Source organism: Nannospalax galili, unplaced genomic scaffold, assembly GCF_000622305.1.
Source record: "Nannospalax galili isolate Female #2095 unplaced genomic scaffold, S.galili_v1.0 scaffold28, whole genome shotgun sequence".
Taxonomy (NCBI): domain Eukaryota; kingdom Metazoa; phylum Chordata; class Mammalia; order Rodentia; family Spalacidae; genus Nannospalax; species Nannospalax galili.
Window position 1 is genome coordinate 2,430,618 of NW_008359594.1, and position 16,581 is coordinate 2,447,198.

Sequence of the window (16,581 nt, forward strand, 5' to 3'; positions counted from 1 at the left end):
GATAAAACATTCTGACCAAGTGCAGGAGAGATGGCTCAGTGGGAAGAGCACTGGCTGCTCTTGAAGGACCCGGGTTCAATTCCCAAGCACTCACATGGTGGCTAACAACCATCCATAACTCCGTAACTCCCATTCCAGGGGATCTGACATCTTCTTCTGTCCTCTGCAGGCATTGCATGCACAGTGTACTTATATACATGCAGACAACACACACATAAAATAAAATAAGTTAAAAATTCAACAACAGCAACAAAACCCTCTGACTAAAACCAGCTTGGAGAAGAAATTATTTATTTGGCTGATGCCCAGCAGGAACTTGGGACAGGAGCCTAGAGACAGGTGCTGAAGCACAGACCATGAAGGAGTGCTGCTTACTGACTTGCTCCTCTGGCCTGTGCTCAATCTGCTCTCTTATACAACCCAGGACCACCTGCCCAGGGATGGCACCACCCACAGTGGGCTGGGCCCTCCCACACTACTCACCAATCAAGAAAATGCCTCACAGACATGCCCACAGGCATAGAGAAATTTTCCCATTTAAGGTTCCCCCTTCTAAGATATGACAAGCAGCTTCTTCAAGTTGACAAGCAAAGCCAGTCATGTGAGCCATATATCTAAATTGTCATTGCCATGACACAGTAAGCTGTGTGCTAGCTTTATATATGCTACTTTTATTTTTTTAATTTACTTCTTTTTATTTTCTATGTATGTATGCTTTGCCAGCAGGTATGTAAATGCACCCATGCATTCAAATCCCGTAGAGGTGAGAAGAGGGCATCAGATCCCCTGAAACTGGAACAACAGATTGTTGTTAGCCACCATGTGGATGCTGGGAATTGAACCTAGGTCCTCTGCAAGAGCAGCCAATGCTCTTAACCACTAAGTCATCTCTCCAGCCCCTATATATGCAATTTTTAATATTTTAGATCCTTACAACACCTCTGCAAAGGCAGAGAGTCTATTCATGGGATTGGAAAACTAAGGTCCAAATATTGGACTCCACATTTGTAGAGACTAATTGCCATCAAAGACATTTCAACAGAGAAGATGAAGGAGCTGCTTCTAACGCAGTAGTTGAGTTAACCTTTGTAAGTGCCCAGAAGAGCTCCTGATACATAGTATATATGTATAGATCAAGGAGAGAGTTGGATTTCTGTCAGTCCTATGGCTTTTTCTGACAGCATTTTAATTATCCAGAATGAAAACAGTAAAAGAAAAATAAAGTAAGGCCCAGGGCACTCTACTGATTGTCAAAGCCACTCCAAGTCCAGCAGCTCCCAGGGCATCAGTTATCAGCATCATAGAAATGGAGAATGTGGGTGCTGGAGACATGGCTCAGGGGTTAAGAGCACTGACTGCTCTTGCAGAGGACCTGGGTTCAATTCCCACCACCCACATGGCTGCTACGAACCATCCTTAACTCCAGTTCTAGAGGAATCCGAATCCTTCTTCTGACCTCCTCAGCATTGTATGACATGGGTGCACTTACATACATATAGGCAATACACTCATACACATAAAATAGAAATAATTTTAAAAAGAAATTTTTATGTAATGCTAGATACATAGGTATATAAAGTAGGTACACAAATCAAACATTTATAATAAGTCATAATTTAAACTTTTTTATATATTTTTATTTTATGTATATGAGTGTTTTGCCTGCATGTACGTAAGTGTACCCATGTATGCAATGCCCTCAAAAGCCAGAAGAGAGCATTGGATCCCCTGGAACTGGAGTTACTGATGGTCATTAGCCACCCTGTGGGTGATGGGAACTAAACCCAAGTTTTCTGCACAAGCAGCCAGTGTTCTTAATGGCTGATTCATTGTTCCAGCCCCAATAAATTTATTTAAAACACTTCTCTGCTATACATGTAATTTACCAACAAAACGAAAGCAAATTTTCACATTAGTGAGTTGTATGTGCTTGTTTATTTTTATAGAAATAATTAAATCTTGACTGAATATTTGACACTGCAGGGTAGAGCATCTTCGACAATACAGTGATTTTTATAATAACACTGAGAACATCACTTCACATTAGTATATAGCACAAAATGGCAGAAGTATGCTTAGGGCCATTTCAGAAATTATTGGAGAGTCTGTCCTAATCCAAGCCAGAATTTATTTAACAATCTTGTAATGAAATTTTTTTAGCATCTTAGGTAGCAATTTAATTTTTTTACCTATTTATTTTTATTGTATATGTATGAGTGTTTTACCTGCATGTATGTAAGTGTACCCATTTTATATGATGCCCATGGAGGCCAAAGGGGCATCAGATCCCCTGGAACTGGAGTTATGGAAGGTTGTTAGCTACAATGTAGGTTCTAGGAACTGAATCCAGGTCCTCTGCAAGAACAGCCACTGCTCTTAGTAGCTGAGCCATCTCTCCAAGCCCTCAAGTAGCAATCTTTAAAGTCAAACATTCTAACACAATACAATCCAAAGATACACTAATTTGATACATGCTGAGGAATGATAATAGAAAAAATATAAACCCCATTATGTCTCTGTAAGAACAGATGGTGATTAAAACAGAAACCCACAACTAGCCAGTGTACAGAAAACAAAAGACTACAGGCTACTTAATCCCTGAACAGGGTACCTATCAAACTTCTGTCTCCCAAGGCTCAGAAATCATTGCAGAAGAGGGGGCAGAAAGATTTTAAGAGCCAGAGGTAATGGATGACCACAAGGAAACAATTTTCTAGGTAGCTGGTCAGTTACTCATGTGAACACACAGCAATGGTGACAACATGCTCAAATCCCATGCAAGCTCAAACCATGTGAAATCCCAGCATAGACATGAGGAAGTGGGTAAGAAATTCCAACCCAACCTAAGGAAATTTTGGGAGTTGATGGGTGCTGGGAGGGGCAGAGACAAGTCTCTTTCAGGAATGGGACTCTTGGTAAGTTACAGGCTCCAGTGGATGAATCCATACTGAAGGACATTTGGTGACACTAATTAGACTTGCTAGACCTTATTATCTGTATATGTATTATAGACTACATTAAATTGAGTGGGGTGCAACAAGGGGAGATGTGGATAGGGAAGGGCATCTAAATACTATCAAATTATATTGCATGTAAATCATAAAAATTCAATAAAAAAGAAACTTTAAAAAGCCCCAGAAAACTTTGTTCAGTAAAAACACTGAAATTTATAACAGTCAGTAGTCTCAAACCCGAGCCAAGGTGTTTCCGGAAGTGCTCATTGGCACTGTGTGGTGACAGCGTACTCAGTGCAAAGTATGCTGTAGTGTGTTCAGATCCAAGGCTGCAGTGAAGTTGAATATGCAGCATGGGTGGAGTGCTGCCGGAAACACCTCAGATTCGGCAGATATTTGGTATTTGTGTGTGTAGTACTAAGGATTTAACCTAGGGCTTCACATGTGCAAGGCAAGTGTCTTTACCACTGAGCTGTCCACAGCCCTCTTTTGACCTTTTCTTTGTGTGTATTTATATGTGTGTTCAAGGGCAAATGGAGGCCAGACGTCAACATTGATTGCTCTCTACCTCAGTTTTTGAAATGGGGTCTCTCACTATACCTGGAGCTTGCCAATTAGTCTAGGCCTGCTGGCCAGCAAGCCTCAGGAATCTACCTGTCTCTGCCTGCCTGGCTTTTTACATGGGTTCTGGGATCGAACTCCGATCCTTCATGCTTATAAGGCAGACACTTTACCCACTGAGCTTCTCCCCAGCACAATGCATTTGTTTTTTAATTTAATTTTTGGTTGTTTTGTGTTCAACAGTCTTTTACTATTACCATTTACTTTTTCATGACTCCCACATTCAATTACATGATCCTGTATGAGGTGGTTACCCACAGTTTAAGAAGCTGGGGCTGCACTACTCAGGTCTCCCTAGATGATCTGTCTGTGAGAATCAAGGAGTCTGTGCACCTCTTGAAATTTTATACACAGGGTTGTGGTTTTATGCAGGCTTGGGCCATATGACCATTGTTTTCATCTGTTGGAGAGTTCTGCACCCAGAAAGCTGCAAAGCCACTATTGTAGCAGAGCCTGCCTAAGGACAGAGCCAGAGACAGGCTAGGGAAGCCCAGTATGCCCAGCTTCAGGCTAACACTGTCTTCTGGCCTGGCCACCCTAGAGAATCCAACTTCCATAGGGGTTCTACCTCCTCTGGGACACCATGATTCTCCACTGTCTGTGAACAGCTTTTAGGACAACTAGAGTCTCCATCATCTCCACATACTCCTGCCACTCCGCAGGTGCCAAGCCAGGGAAATGATGTGACTTCCTTCCCTGGCCCCCATCACATATTCTCCCTTCTGCACCAGAGCACAGTGGACTGTGGGGCAGAGGAGGCTTGGCCCAGTAGGAACAAGCCCAGCCCACACCAGCGCAGGCCACATGGCCTACTTCACCTTTAGGATGAGGCTTTTTCAGTGCCAAAAACTCTTAAAAGAGCCTTTGGAGATTTGCCCAAGTTCATTTTCATATTCTAGAATTCTCTCAAATTTGTATCCAAACACCTAAAAAGCAGCACAGGTACTCACCTCCTTTCCACCCCAGGTCCTTCTGGGGCCTCCGGAGGGACTGGCAGAACTTTGTGGTAGAATACTCACCACCTGCCAGCTGGGCCATCTGTTTGCTGATATTTGCGGACTTTGGCAGCCCAAATCCACCCCTGAGCTGTCCCCTGGGTGTTGCAGCACAAGGTAGGAACTAAGGAAACGTCTGCCCTCTGGTGGCAACTCCAGGGATAACACCACCCAAAGCGCCAGCCCCAGGGCCTTGATGGATTGAAAATGGCAAGAAAGCAACTTTTCTCACTGTCAGTGCTGATATCCCCTTCAGCCCATTAAGTTCCATAATCTTTAATTAACCACACTGAGATCTGGACATGATCCCATTTGTCGGGAAAATGCTCTCCTAGAACTGTCCAGGTCATTTGAATTTCACAGGAACTTTTATCAGCTGCTTGGGATTTCTAAACATGGAGTCAGCCAAGCCCTGGGGTCCTTGTCTCTATAGAGCTAGAGTAATGCAGCTCCATCCCTGTCTCTCTTGTTCAAAAAGGAGCCAAACCCAGAGCCTGTTTGGCTGTGCATGCGCGCGCGCACACACACACACACGTACAAACACATGTACAAACATGCACACACATACGTGCATGTGCACGCACACATACACATACACAAACACACATACAGACACACAGTCTGCCTGCCTGTCTCAAATCCTTGTGTCAGACTGATACACCCCGACCTCTCTGCTGTTTGGGGCCTTGTTTACAATCACCATCTTCTCTGTTCTGCTCCCAAACTTCCTTTACCCTAACCCTGTTCACCATCCATAATCCCTGCCACTTCTTGTACTACCTACAGGAGCAACTCTAACTCATGTCACCTGAGTTCTCATTGAAATGCAAACCCTAATTCAGTATATTTGGGGGAAGACTGAGTTTCTATAACTCCTACAAGTACCCAAGTGATGCTGATGCCACTGAGCCACTGAGTATGAAGACCTAGGACAGCAGTTCTCCACTGTGACTGCACAGTGGAATCACCTCAGGAGGTTATAGGCCATGAGGCCTGGGTCCTACCCCAGAAGTAAAGGTTTAAGGGGTCTGTTATGTGGCCTGAGCCTTGGCATTTTACAGCAATCTCTGACCTGGATGCAGATCCCAGGTCTCCCTCCCCTAAGGGAAAAAGCAGGCCCTTTATCAGGTGCTCCTTCATCTGTTTCTCTTAAGTCAGTGCCATATGTGCTGGGGTTTCTGGGAGAAAGGGGCTTCACACAGAGTATCATACAAATGCCACCTTCTTGTGCAGCAAGGGGACTGCATGAGCTCATTCCCAGGCTGGTTTATTTGAGGGGCTGGTAGCTGAAGACCAGGCACAGGTGAAGCACAGCTAAGCTGCCGGTGGAGTGGAAGAACAAGACCAGAGTAGGGAGGCTTGGTTTTGCAACTGCTTTGGGGTTTGTGAGGAGATGTTGGTCATTCTAATGTGCCCCCAGAACGTGCCCCCAATAGTAAGTGATTAGTAAGCCAAATCCACTATGCAGGAGAAACTTGTCCTCCCAGCCCAGCTCTTGGCTCCTGTCTTGGTGCTGATTGGGCCTGAATAGAATTTTACCATCATAGATGGACTAAACAGAGCTGGGTGTCTCTCCCACAGATACCCACAGGCCTTACTCCCTTTAGTTTTCCCAAACATCACTCTCCCTGAGGCCTACCTGAAGAGCTGTTTTAGAATGTCTGCTCACTCTTCACCATCCTAATCCCTGCACTGGCTCTAGGTTTTCCCTCTAGTGCCCCATTATCACCTTGCACCATGTCACAACTTGTTTGACTCCTTCTCTCCAACTAGAATATAAATTGTCAATAGGCAGGGTTTTGCTAGTTCCAGGCCCACTAGCTCATGCAGGGTCTTCAACATCATTTGACATCCACATTTGCCTCTGCCTCCATTCTGAGTCCTTCTATCTGCTGCTCCTCTAGCTGGCTCAGGCTAACAGACTGCAGGTGACTCCAGGTACCTGCCTGCATAACTTTCAAAAGCAAAAGAAAGTCAGTGTTTTAACTTTCACACAGAAATATAAAGTTCCCTCTCCCTCCTGTGACTGCAGATTTGTCAGGAACTAAGCATATTTCCTGCCATTCTTGGGGCGGGGGGGGGGGCGCAGGGGACAGATAGACACTGTGGTGCAGAAGGAGCAGGCTGGTAGGATACAGCCCATACTCATGAAATGTACAAGGTTAGAGGTAGACAAATGTTCAGCTGCCTCTACCGACCATGAGGGTGAGGCCTCCTGCTCACCTCTGGACACTACGCAGGCCAATTGGCTTCACAGCTGCCCTTTTAATTTACAGCTGCCAAAGGTGCTTGGCTCCATTTCAAATGACAAAGAAATGATACCAGCCTTAGCAGCAAGTGATAACAAATGTTATGGGATTGGAGCTGGGGTGTCCTTGAGCCCTGGAAAAGAGCGCATGCGGTTGGAAGATCATGAGATAGGAAGGTCATAGCATTTCCAGAAGTGCCAGCTTGGAGGCTGGGTGTAAACTGAGAGGTGTGAAAGATGCAAATAGGACCAAGAGGAAGGGGAGGTAGGAAAGTTGCATTGTGGGAAAAGAAGCAGGGGAAGCAGGTAAGACAGGAGGGTGAGGAGGGCAGTTTTTACTCACAGAGCTCTTAACTACCAAGGATGCTTGGTACGTGAAAGCACTATAGCCAGTGGCTCCAGTGGGCAGCAGCCTTAGGCCCCTGGCCTCCAAGCAAATGGGCACAAGCTGTCCGTTTGAGTCAGTAAATGTTAGCGTTTACTGCTGAGTCCTTCACTTTGCCTCTCATGGCAACAGGCAGCCTCAGGTTTTCCTTTGGCTTTCCCTTCTCTTGGTGTCCTGGGGTTCTTATGCATTTCTCTGACCAAATCACAGCCACCCTCACCAAGTCTCCTTGGCCCCTCAACTCTGAGTTTAGAGTTGCCAGATTTAGTGATAAGAATACATGATATTCTATTAAATTTGAATGATAATTTTTAAAATTTTATTTTAATTTTATGTGTATGAGTGTTTTGCCTGCATGTATGTAGGTGGGCAATGTGTGTGTGATGCCATGCAGGCCGGAAGAGGGCGTCAGATATCTGGCGTTACAGAGGTTGTTAGCTGCCACAAACAAAACCCGAGGTGGGAAATTGGTGTGGTATGCCATGCAGGCGGGAGGAGGGCGTCAGATACCTGGCTTTCCAGAGGTTGTTAGCTGCCACAAACAAAACCCAGATTCTCTGCAAAAGCAGCCAATGCTCTTACCACTGGGCCATTGCTCCAGTCCCATAATATTTTTTTTAGTACAAATGTGTCCTATACAATATTTGGGATATACTTGTTACTAGGAAGTTGTTTTCTGTTTGTCTAAAATTTGAATTTGTCTGGAAACCCTACCTAAGTACATGTGGTTTCAGTTTGGGTTGGCCTGTGGAAGCCTGCAAGAAAGTAGAAAGGCATGGCCAATGCAGTGTACCCTGAAATCTACCTGCAGGGAGAATGAAGACCCCACTGTTAGTCCTTGTGATTTGATCCCCACTGAGCTTTCTTCCCCTCTTCCCCACCTGTCCCTTATTGAGAAGCCCTTTCTTCTGACCCAGCCAGTCTCCTCATCCCTCATCCCATACTCTCAGATTTGGTAGGAACCCGTGTCAACTCCTCTCCCCCCCGATACAAAATTACCTCCTTGACTTCCATCTCCTGTTGAAGTCCTCTTGTGTCTCTGGGGCCTGCTTCCCATGTCTGGAAATGACTATATCTGGTCTTTACACTACCACTGAGCCAAAGACAGGGGCTATCATTCCCATTGGTGTTAGAAAATGTCCAGAAAGACTTAAGGGAGGCTGTTTCCCACCAGGTTTCTTCAGGCGCTATCAGCTGTCATTCAAGCATTTTCTGGAAGAACTATGAGAAGTCACCACTTGGGAGCATTCACATTATTCTTTCAGAGAAAGAACTGCCTTCCCAGCCCACTGACACCCAAGGGTCTTCAGGAGGAGGCCACTGGTCCTCCTTGAAGCAGGCTGCAGCAGACTGGGAAAAATGGGGTGATGACCAAATGTTTGGGGCAGCAGATATCATCACTACCACCATCATCATCAGTATCATCCTACCACCATTATCATCACCATCATCCTCACCATCCTCATCACCATCATCTGATACCATTTCAGCTACATTGTGCTTGAAGGTCAGATACTTCTCTCATTATCCTTCAACAACCCTACAAGTTAAAGAATATTACTCTTTACTTTCCAAATGGGGAAGTGGAGTCCCAGAGTAAACAGGTGCCTTTGCACATGGTCCCAAGGCAACTGAAACAGAGCCATAATTAAGGACTCCCTGACTAGAACTGTCCACCTAGCCTTTAGGATGCTTAATTCCTCCTAAGAAAGGGAGGGCAGGTAGGTCCAGCTCATATTCAACCAAATAAGTGAGACTTGACCTCAGCACCCCAGCTCCACAATACTCCCCTCTTATGTTCCTGAGGGGAAAGGATCAAGTATACCAAGGTATCCAGCTGCTGTAAGCTCCTGAGGTCCCCTTCCCACTTCCAGACCTACTTAGGAGAGTCTCTCCTCAGGGGCCTCATCTCTTCCTATGAATGTCTCCTAAAAGATAGCCCATATACAGAACATAAGTTCCACCTGATACTCTGTAACAAAAAGGGAACCACAGATACTGCCATCCCTTCTGGAGCATGGCAATGCACACCAGCATATTGAAGGAACCAGAATATCCAAGAGATAATACCCATTTAACTTTGACTCTGATTTTCTAAAACTTACCCAATCATGGAAACTTTTATCAAGTAACAACTATTAACATTCCATAGAACTGGTATTCCATATAATATATTCTGAAAATCAGGGATCCAGTTCAAAACTTACTTTTTATGGCTGAAAAAAAATTAAATCTGTTCACTAACTGCTTGAGCAGTTTTACTAAAGGTAAACAGAGGTTTTCCCAAATGCCAGAGCCTGTGCCAGGTTCTGATACCTGCAGGAATGTAGTGACAACAGTTTGTTGCACGTTCCTTACCACTTAGGCAAGCTCAACTCGCTTGTAGGGTGCTGGTTTAACACCCATTTCAGTCTGAGGAGCCTGAAGCCCAGAGCACTGTTGTACGTTGCCAGAGTTGCCCTATAAACCCAACTCTGCCCTTTAATAAGATGGTTTTACTCTTTATGATTCTATTCACTGGCTTTTGAAATAAGACTATTTCATCGTGAAGCCCAGCTGGGGATGTAGCCCAGTGGTGGAATGCTTGCATAGCATGCACAAGACCATGGGTTCATTCCCATCATGGCCAACAAAACAAAAGTAACAACATCATGAAACCCAGAGCCAAACAGAGCCCAGGTGGAGCCAGGCTGATTGATTTGAGTCAAGGCTGTGCCAGGATCTACCCCTTGCCCCCTCAGCCCCTCAGCCCCTCTTCTTGCTTTTGTCCCTACAGGTCTAACTGGCTGAAGCCATGCTGTGGGAAGAGAGCAGCCGTATGGCAGGTATTTTTGCTCAGTGCAAGTCTCAACAGTTTCCTGGTAGCCTGTGTAATATTGGTGGTGATTCTCCTGACTCTGGAACTTCTAATAGATATAAAGCTTCTCCAGTGTGAGTAGCAAGAGAGATACATATGCAAATACATATGATGTCAATATTCACTGTGCATCTGCATCCATCAGGGGTCCCCAACCTGAAGGCTGGGATCTTCCCCCAGCCTGGTGCCACTCTTGACCTTGCAATGACCCCTGGGGTTGCCTTTGGGGAAGGAACATGTCTGGCAGCACCTCTGTCACCCCCAGCATCACTTTGCCCTTTTCTGTCCTATGTGGCTCTTCTTGTCCCCTTCCCAGCATTCCATGTTCAGAGACTGATGCAACAGAAAAACGTTGGGGACCCCTGTATGTATCTTTTTTTTTATTGTTCCCATTTGGAATTTTCCAGGTTGAAACTTTTTCTGGCTTTAACAGAGTTAACAACAACCACGATGCTTATGTATGTACCTGGCGTGAAGTGGATAGCATTATTTGCATGCATCATGATAGTTTTGAAAATGCTTTTCCACACCCTTGACCCTAACAACAACCCTATGTGGTGAACAAGAGTGACAAGATAAGATCCCGTTTTATAGACAAAGTAGATTAAGGTTTGAGGGAACTAGAGACTCTCTATAGGTCAGAGGCATGAAGCTGAGACTTCCAGCCTCCAGGTTGTTTAACTGCTTGGCTAGTTTTTCTCCCCTGGGGATTCTCCCAGCTTTATGATTGTGACAGCTTGGTGCAGGTGGCAGCAGGAGGTTTGCCTTCCTTTGTCCTGATGTCCTGTGACAATAAGGCTGTCCCAAGTGGAAGCCCACCTCCTGTCCTCACTCTTGGAGACCCCTGCTTAGTGTTCCAGGGGGCTGAGGGCCTGAGGGTCTGATTCTTGGCTATGAATGAACAGGAGGCTTCTGATAGAGCTACTAGTTCCCCCCTTTCTCTGATCCAGAAGGCAGACTACTCAAATGCAAATTTTTAAAAAGTAAAATTATGGGTCCCAGAGAGGTTTCTTTTGCTGCCATTGACAGAACTCAGGACAGTAGGTTCAGCCCCCCAAAAAAACATGTGGTCCTTTTGGATTTGTTTTCTCAAATGCCCTCAAATCATTTACTGAATCTTCTATGCTCAGGGTCTTGTCAAAGCTCCCTCCATGACATGGCAGCCTTGTCTGTTCTCTGGGGAGAGCACAGAATTGCTTTTGTCTGATAAGCCTAGTTGGCTTTTATGCAGCTGATGGCCCCTTGGTTCCAATTAAAGTATCCTCCAGCATAAAGTGACCAGTACTGGTTTTATACTCAGTCTTCAATTAAACCATGCTGTAGACTATCCCTCCACTCATCCAGACTGTCTGTGTTTTATGAGACCTGACCATAACGGAGTCCTTCTTTCCCTGCGGTGGACCGTACTTGGGGCCCTGGGCTTCTCAGGTTGTGAGGAGGCATCAAGTAGAACTGAGAACCCAGCCGACACTGGAATTTTGCTTAAAATTAAGTATCCAGGAGATTGATTTTGGTGGGAGATCCAATAGCAGCTCATAAAAGGCCTCTTAAATTCCATAAAACGCACAATCCGAGATTTATTGCTCTTCTAAAGCAAACCGTAAAAAAAGGCACAGGAATTCATTTGAGAAATAATGGGGAGAGATTTTATGTTTTCAGAATCATCTGGAGGTCTTTTCAGTGTCACACAGGCCTCAGCCTCTTGGTTCCCACTGGTATTGATGTTGCTCAGGATGGGGAAGAATTCAGTGTCTCCAGGGCTCACCTTTTGAGGATCATATTGGCCCAGAGCCAGGGGACCCCAGAGTCTCCCTCCTAGAACCTGATATTGCAGCCTTCTTCCCTTGGATTTTCATGAAGACCATTTTTTTTTTTATCTATCCCCAGAGCTTACAGATTCTGGAACGTAGGGAAGGCTGGCCCTCCCCACTACAGACATCTTCTCTTAGCCTGCTTATACGCAGACCCCCTAGGGAGTCAGCACAGCCTGTTTGCAGCAGCATCCCATGCCTGCTGCCCCAGAATACCCCCAGTATCCCTTTTAAGTTCCCCTCTGGAGACCATTGCTCCCACCCTCTTTCTACCAAAGCTCACCAGACCCCTCTCCTAGACTCTAGCACCTGGCTTTTGGCCTTACTTGTACGTAAACTGTGACCTGCTAGGATCCAGAGGCTGATTGTGATGTCCTGTCCTTTAGAAGGGCCTCCTGAGGATGACACCTAAACTCCCAGGACTGGCTGGCAAAAGATGGAATTAGAGCCAGCAGTGGCCAGCTTCACTCTTGGGAAGCCGAAAGGCTTTTTGTCCACCCCAGCCCACAGGCTCTGCTGCTTTCACTTCCTGTCCAGCCCCCTCTGCCAGTCCTTACTTCAGCCATATCTCCAAACACCCTGCTGGTGTCACTGTCCCTGCCACTGTGAGTTCAGAATGGAAAGAGAGGTTGGTCTGGAGCCCCACAAACAATGAACAGGAGGACGGCTATGCTATGGATCTTGAAGCTGCCCACTCAAGTCCACAGCCTCAGTGTGGTCACACCCCGTCTGGAAGGCTTCTCTCCTGGAGTCTGACTATGGCACGAAGGACAACAGCGGTGAGCAGGAACCCAGAGAGGCAGCCTGTGGGCAGGAGGAGATGGCTGCTAGAAAGAACATGCTGGCCACAGAGCTCCCACTGCTTCCAGGCAGACACTGCTTATAACTACCCTTGTTCTCTGATCCAGTTTCAACCAGATCTAAATATTTCCACAGGCACCCAGGGGTCCTAGAGTCTGCCTCGATGCTGCAACCCATCCCCTCCCTGCCCTTGAACCATACACTCAATTCCTGTCTCCTAAACCTGGCCCTCACTGTGTTCCTTGCAGTTTCCAGTGCATTCCAGTTTGCTGGTGTCATTCATTGGATCAGTCTGGCCATTCTCTCTGTGTTCTTCTCAGAGGTACGTAAAGATTTGGGTCCTGGCATCTCCTCTTTGGGGTAACTCATTCCTGGGAAATCTTAGCTTCATTTTGCTACACATTTGCTAATGTCAGGCCCTCTGCTACCGTGTAGGCCATTTCACCATAGGAGATAGCACAGGGAGGGTTCGCAGACACAGACAGTGGCCAACCCAGCTGGGGGGATTTGGCCCAAGCAGGAGAACCCTGCTTGGAATCCAGAGGCTATGCAAGTGTTGTCAGGGAAGGGGCAGGCGATGGATTTGTGAAGGTGAGACTGAGTATGGCATACCCAAAGGACAGAAGTGGTTGGTCAGTGTGGCCAGTGAGGAGTGGGCAGGAGGCAAGGCCCAGGAAAGCCAGATACAGAAGCAGTTAGGATCCTGGAGCGTGGACCTACATCACAGTGAGCCTGAGCCTCAGGGCCAAAGCATGAAGAAGGCCACAGGGCTGGAATGTGGACTTGATGAAGTCCTGTGGGAGGATGGGGTCTGATCAGACTGGGAAATGGGCCTGGAAGAATAGAGAGCTGTTTCTGAAGTGGTGCCTCAGGAGCATGGGTGCTGCCCAGTGTGCTGTTACTGCTAGTGATGATCACTTCTGTAAAAGCAAACTGAAGGCTCCTGGTCCTTGGGTTTAGTGTAGGAGCAGAACAAGCCCCTGTGGCAGCTGAGGTGTTTGAGAAAACCCCCAGCACATTCCTCAGTTTTTCCGTGGGGGTGGCACCTCTTGTGAGTGGCACCTCTTCAGGCCATCACAATGACACTGTGGCCTGAATTTGCGGTCACTGACTTAGAGCTGCTTCATGGTCTCCTGGCAGAATGGAAAAAAAAAAAAAAAAAACTGGGCATTTTCATACTGTGGGCAGTGGGGATCTGTGAAGGGCCAAACAGTTTCATGTGGAAAGCCAATTCCTCCAAACAGGGCAAAGGACTGACCAGGTCATCCAGCCACTGGCCACTCTACATGTGTGTCCCCACCTTCTATCACAGGTACACATCTGCCCACAAAAGAATCCTAGTGGGGCTTTTCAATGAAAGATAGACACAAATAAGGTACAGAGCCCTCTGGGAACAGGCAGGCACATGTGTACACACACAGCTGCTAATACACTGGAGGCCAGCCTCAGGGTCAAGACTACAATGTAGCCTCAAAGGGAGGTGGGGTGCTGGGGAAGAAGAACAACATGGGTGGGGCTATCGAGCAAGAGAATATTTTATAGTGTGGTTAGGGACCCCAAGAGGTCAGACTTCCATGGCCTTCTCTGGCCTAGCCAATAGCCCTGCAGTCTCTCTCCTTAAAAATCAAAAGAGGTCTGGGCCTCAGCCCTCTAGTTCAGAACTCTGAGTCTGGGTGTGGCTGTGCTGTGCTAGGTAGCACAGAACACTTTTCCTCAGGCTTTAGCTCCTGCAGTCCATGGAATTAGCCAGTGAGCCTGGCCTGCAACTCAGACAACTCAAGCAGATCCTGACTCTGAGCTCCCAGGAAGTTTCCTGACCAGCTTAGTGAGGCCACTGCCTGGTGGTGCTCAGGCCCCCCACAAAAGAGTGCTCTCCAGCTTGATGTCTCCATAGGGTCCAGCCCTGCATGGCCCCTCATCTCTTCTTACTGGGATTCCCTCCTACAAACCCATGGGCTGGGGCCAGATGTCTCTGTGATACAAACCTTGGAAAATGTGCCCTGTGTCTGTGACTGCCAACAAAAATGTTTAATCAGTTGCTGCGGTTCTTCCCCTCTATCCCTCTGCTTTGGTTTTATTGGCTTTTGCAGAATTTATTGCCCAGCGTTAATTTGGCATTCCATTCCTGTCATTGCCAGAGACAAACCACCTAAAACAGACAAGCTCCTGTGTACAGGAATAGTAACCTCAGGGTCCCCCACCTGCACCCGCAAAGTGAAGAAGGGGCTGGGGCTTCCCACAGGGTTAGCAGAGAAAGCTGAGCCTGTGGGGCTGAGGAGAAGGGCTATTCCTTTGCTTAGACCATGTCACGAGTGGGGAGAACGGGGCTGCAGCTGGGCCGTGAAACAACGGGAGAAAACGCTCCTCAGTGTAGCTTCCCCAGCATGCGTGAAGGGCTGTGCGCAGATACCACGTTGAGACTGCCTGGCTAGCAAGGATAGGCTTCTGTAGACAGCACCAGGGGAACCAAGCATCAATACCCTGGTGCTAGCAAGGTCTCACAGACATCCCTACCACAGAAGGTTGGGGAATGCCATTTGTGCCCTCCTGATGACTGAGATATGGGGTACCCCTAACAGAAAGAGCCAGAGAGCCTAGGAACTCTTGGCAGTGGATCAGGCCTGTACATTTGCCTACCAAAAAAAGCTAGTGTGGTCCTTATCAAAATACCACATAAGGCTGGAGCTGGAGCTCAGTTGGTAGAGTGCTCACCTAGCATGCACAGAATCTTGGGTTTGAATTCCAGCACCACATAAACCAGGCATGGTAGTGAACACCTGTAATTCTAGCACTCAAGAGGTAAAGGCAAGATCAGTTCAGGATCATCCTCTGCCGCATAAGAAGTTCACGGACCAGTCTAGGATCCATGAGACCCTATCTCAAAAAAAAAAAAATTGAAAAAGCATCGTATAAATGAGGAAATCAACCTAAGGTTTTAATGGTTATGCTCAAAACTGGGCCCAGAGTTCTGGGCTTCTGACCTGTTCCTCTCTTCTGTCCTCTGGGGACCTGGCATTGGCAGGTTGTGAAGGGGGCAGGAATCTGTGGGAAAGTCCAAAGGCAAGGGCAGGAACCAGGCATGGTAGTGAACACCTGTAATTCTAGCACTCAAGAGGTAAAGGCAAGATCAGTTCAGGTCCACCCTCTGCCGCATAAGAAGTTCACGGACCAGTCTAGGATCCATGAGACCCTATCTCAAAAAAAAAAAAAAAATTGAAAAAGCATCGTATAAATGAGGAAATCAACCTAAGGTTTTAATGGTTATGCTCAAAACTGGGCCCAGAGTTCTGGGCTTCTGACCTGTTCCTCTCTTCTGTCCTCTGGGGACCTGGCATTGGCAGGTTGTGAAGGGGCCAGGAATCTGTGGGAAAGTCCAAGGCCAAGGTCAGGAAAGTTTAAGCAAGATCTCTGAACACAGATCCAGGACAACTAGCTCTCTCTCCTCTGGGAGAAATGGATGTGACCTTTTAGGACTGGCCCCTTCTTTCTCTCATACAAACCCAGGGGTGCAGCAGAAAGCCAAGGGTGAGAGGTCATGGCAAGCCTTCTCTGGGTTGGTGAGTGAACTGCATTACACATACAAGTTCCACACAAGTAAAACTCCAAGGGCTCCTTCTGCCCCCAAGCCCTTTGCCTGATTCTGAGAAGTGCTGTACCCCTGGTCTCAACTGAACCTTAGGGAAGGAGGACAGGCCAGGTTACAGGTTAGAAAACTAAAGCTTTGAGAGGTGAGAGAAAGTGCCCAGGGCCCTCAGTGGTAGGCCAGATGCAAACCTTGGTGAGCTATATACTACCCCATCCTCACTGTCCAAGAGCTCTAAGGGCTGCCCCAGGAAGATGGACCACTTTGTACTGAGCAGGCCCCAGAGGATAGAATTAGGCGAGAGAGGGGGGGGGAGAGGGAGAGGG

At 47.0% G+C, this 16,581-nt stretch overlaps 2 protein-coding genes across 6 annotated transcripts in view; one reads left to right on the forward strand and one right to left on the reverse strand.

The window, feature by feature from the left end:
- Nrg4 (neuregulin 4) overlaps positions 1–4,566 on the reverse strand; it is a 218,543-nt gene extending 213,977 nt beyond the window's left edge. The window contains exon 1 of the mRNA XM_029558813.1: positions 4,526–4,566. The gene's annotated coding sequence lies outside the window, so the exon portion shown is untranslated. The remainder of the gene's footprint in view (positions 1–4,525) is intronic.
- The window catches only part of Tmem266 (transmembrane protein 266), a 163,253-nt gene that overhangs the window by 69,021 nt on the left and 77,651 nt on the right, over positions 1–16,581 (forward strand). For 3 of the 5 annotated variants that reach the window (XM_008823429.3, XM_017795677.1, XM_008823427.3), the window contains exons 4-5: positions 9,980–10,134; positions 12,921–12,994. In XM_008823429.3, coding sequence (XP_008821651.1) covers positions 9,980–10,134; positions 12,921–12,994 — 229 coding nt within the window. Of the gene's footprint in view, positions 1–8,377; positions 8,711–9,979; positions 10,135–12,920; positions 12,995–16,581 lie in introns of all 5 variants that reach the window. The other 2 variants (XM_029558808.1, XM_029558809.1) reach the window with 2 other exon arrangements.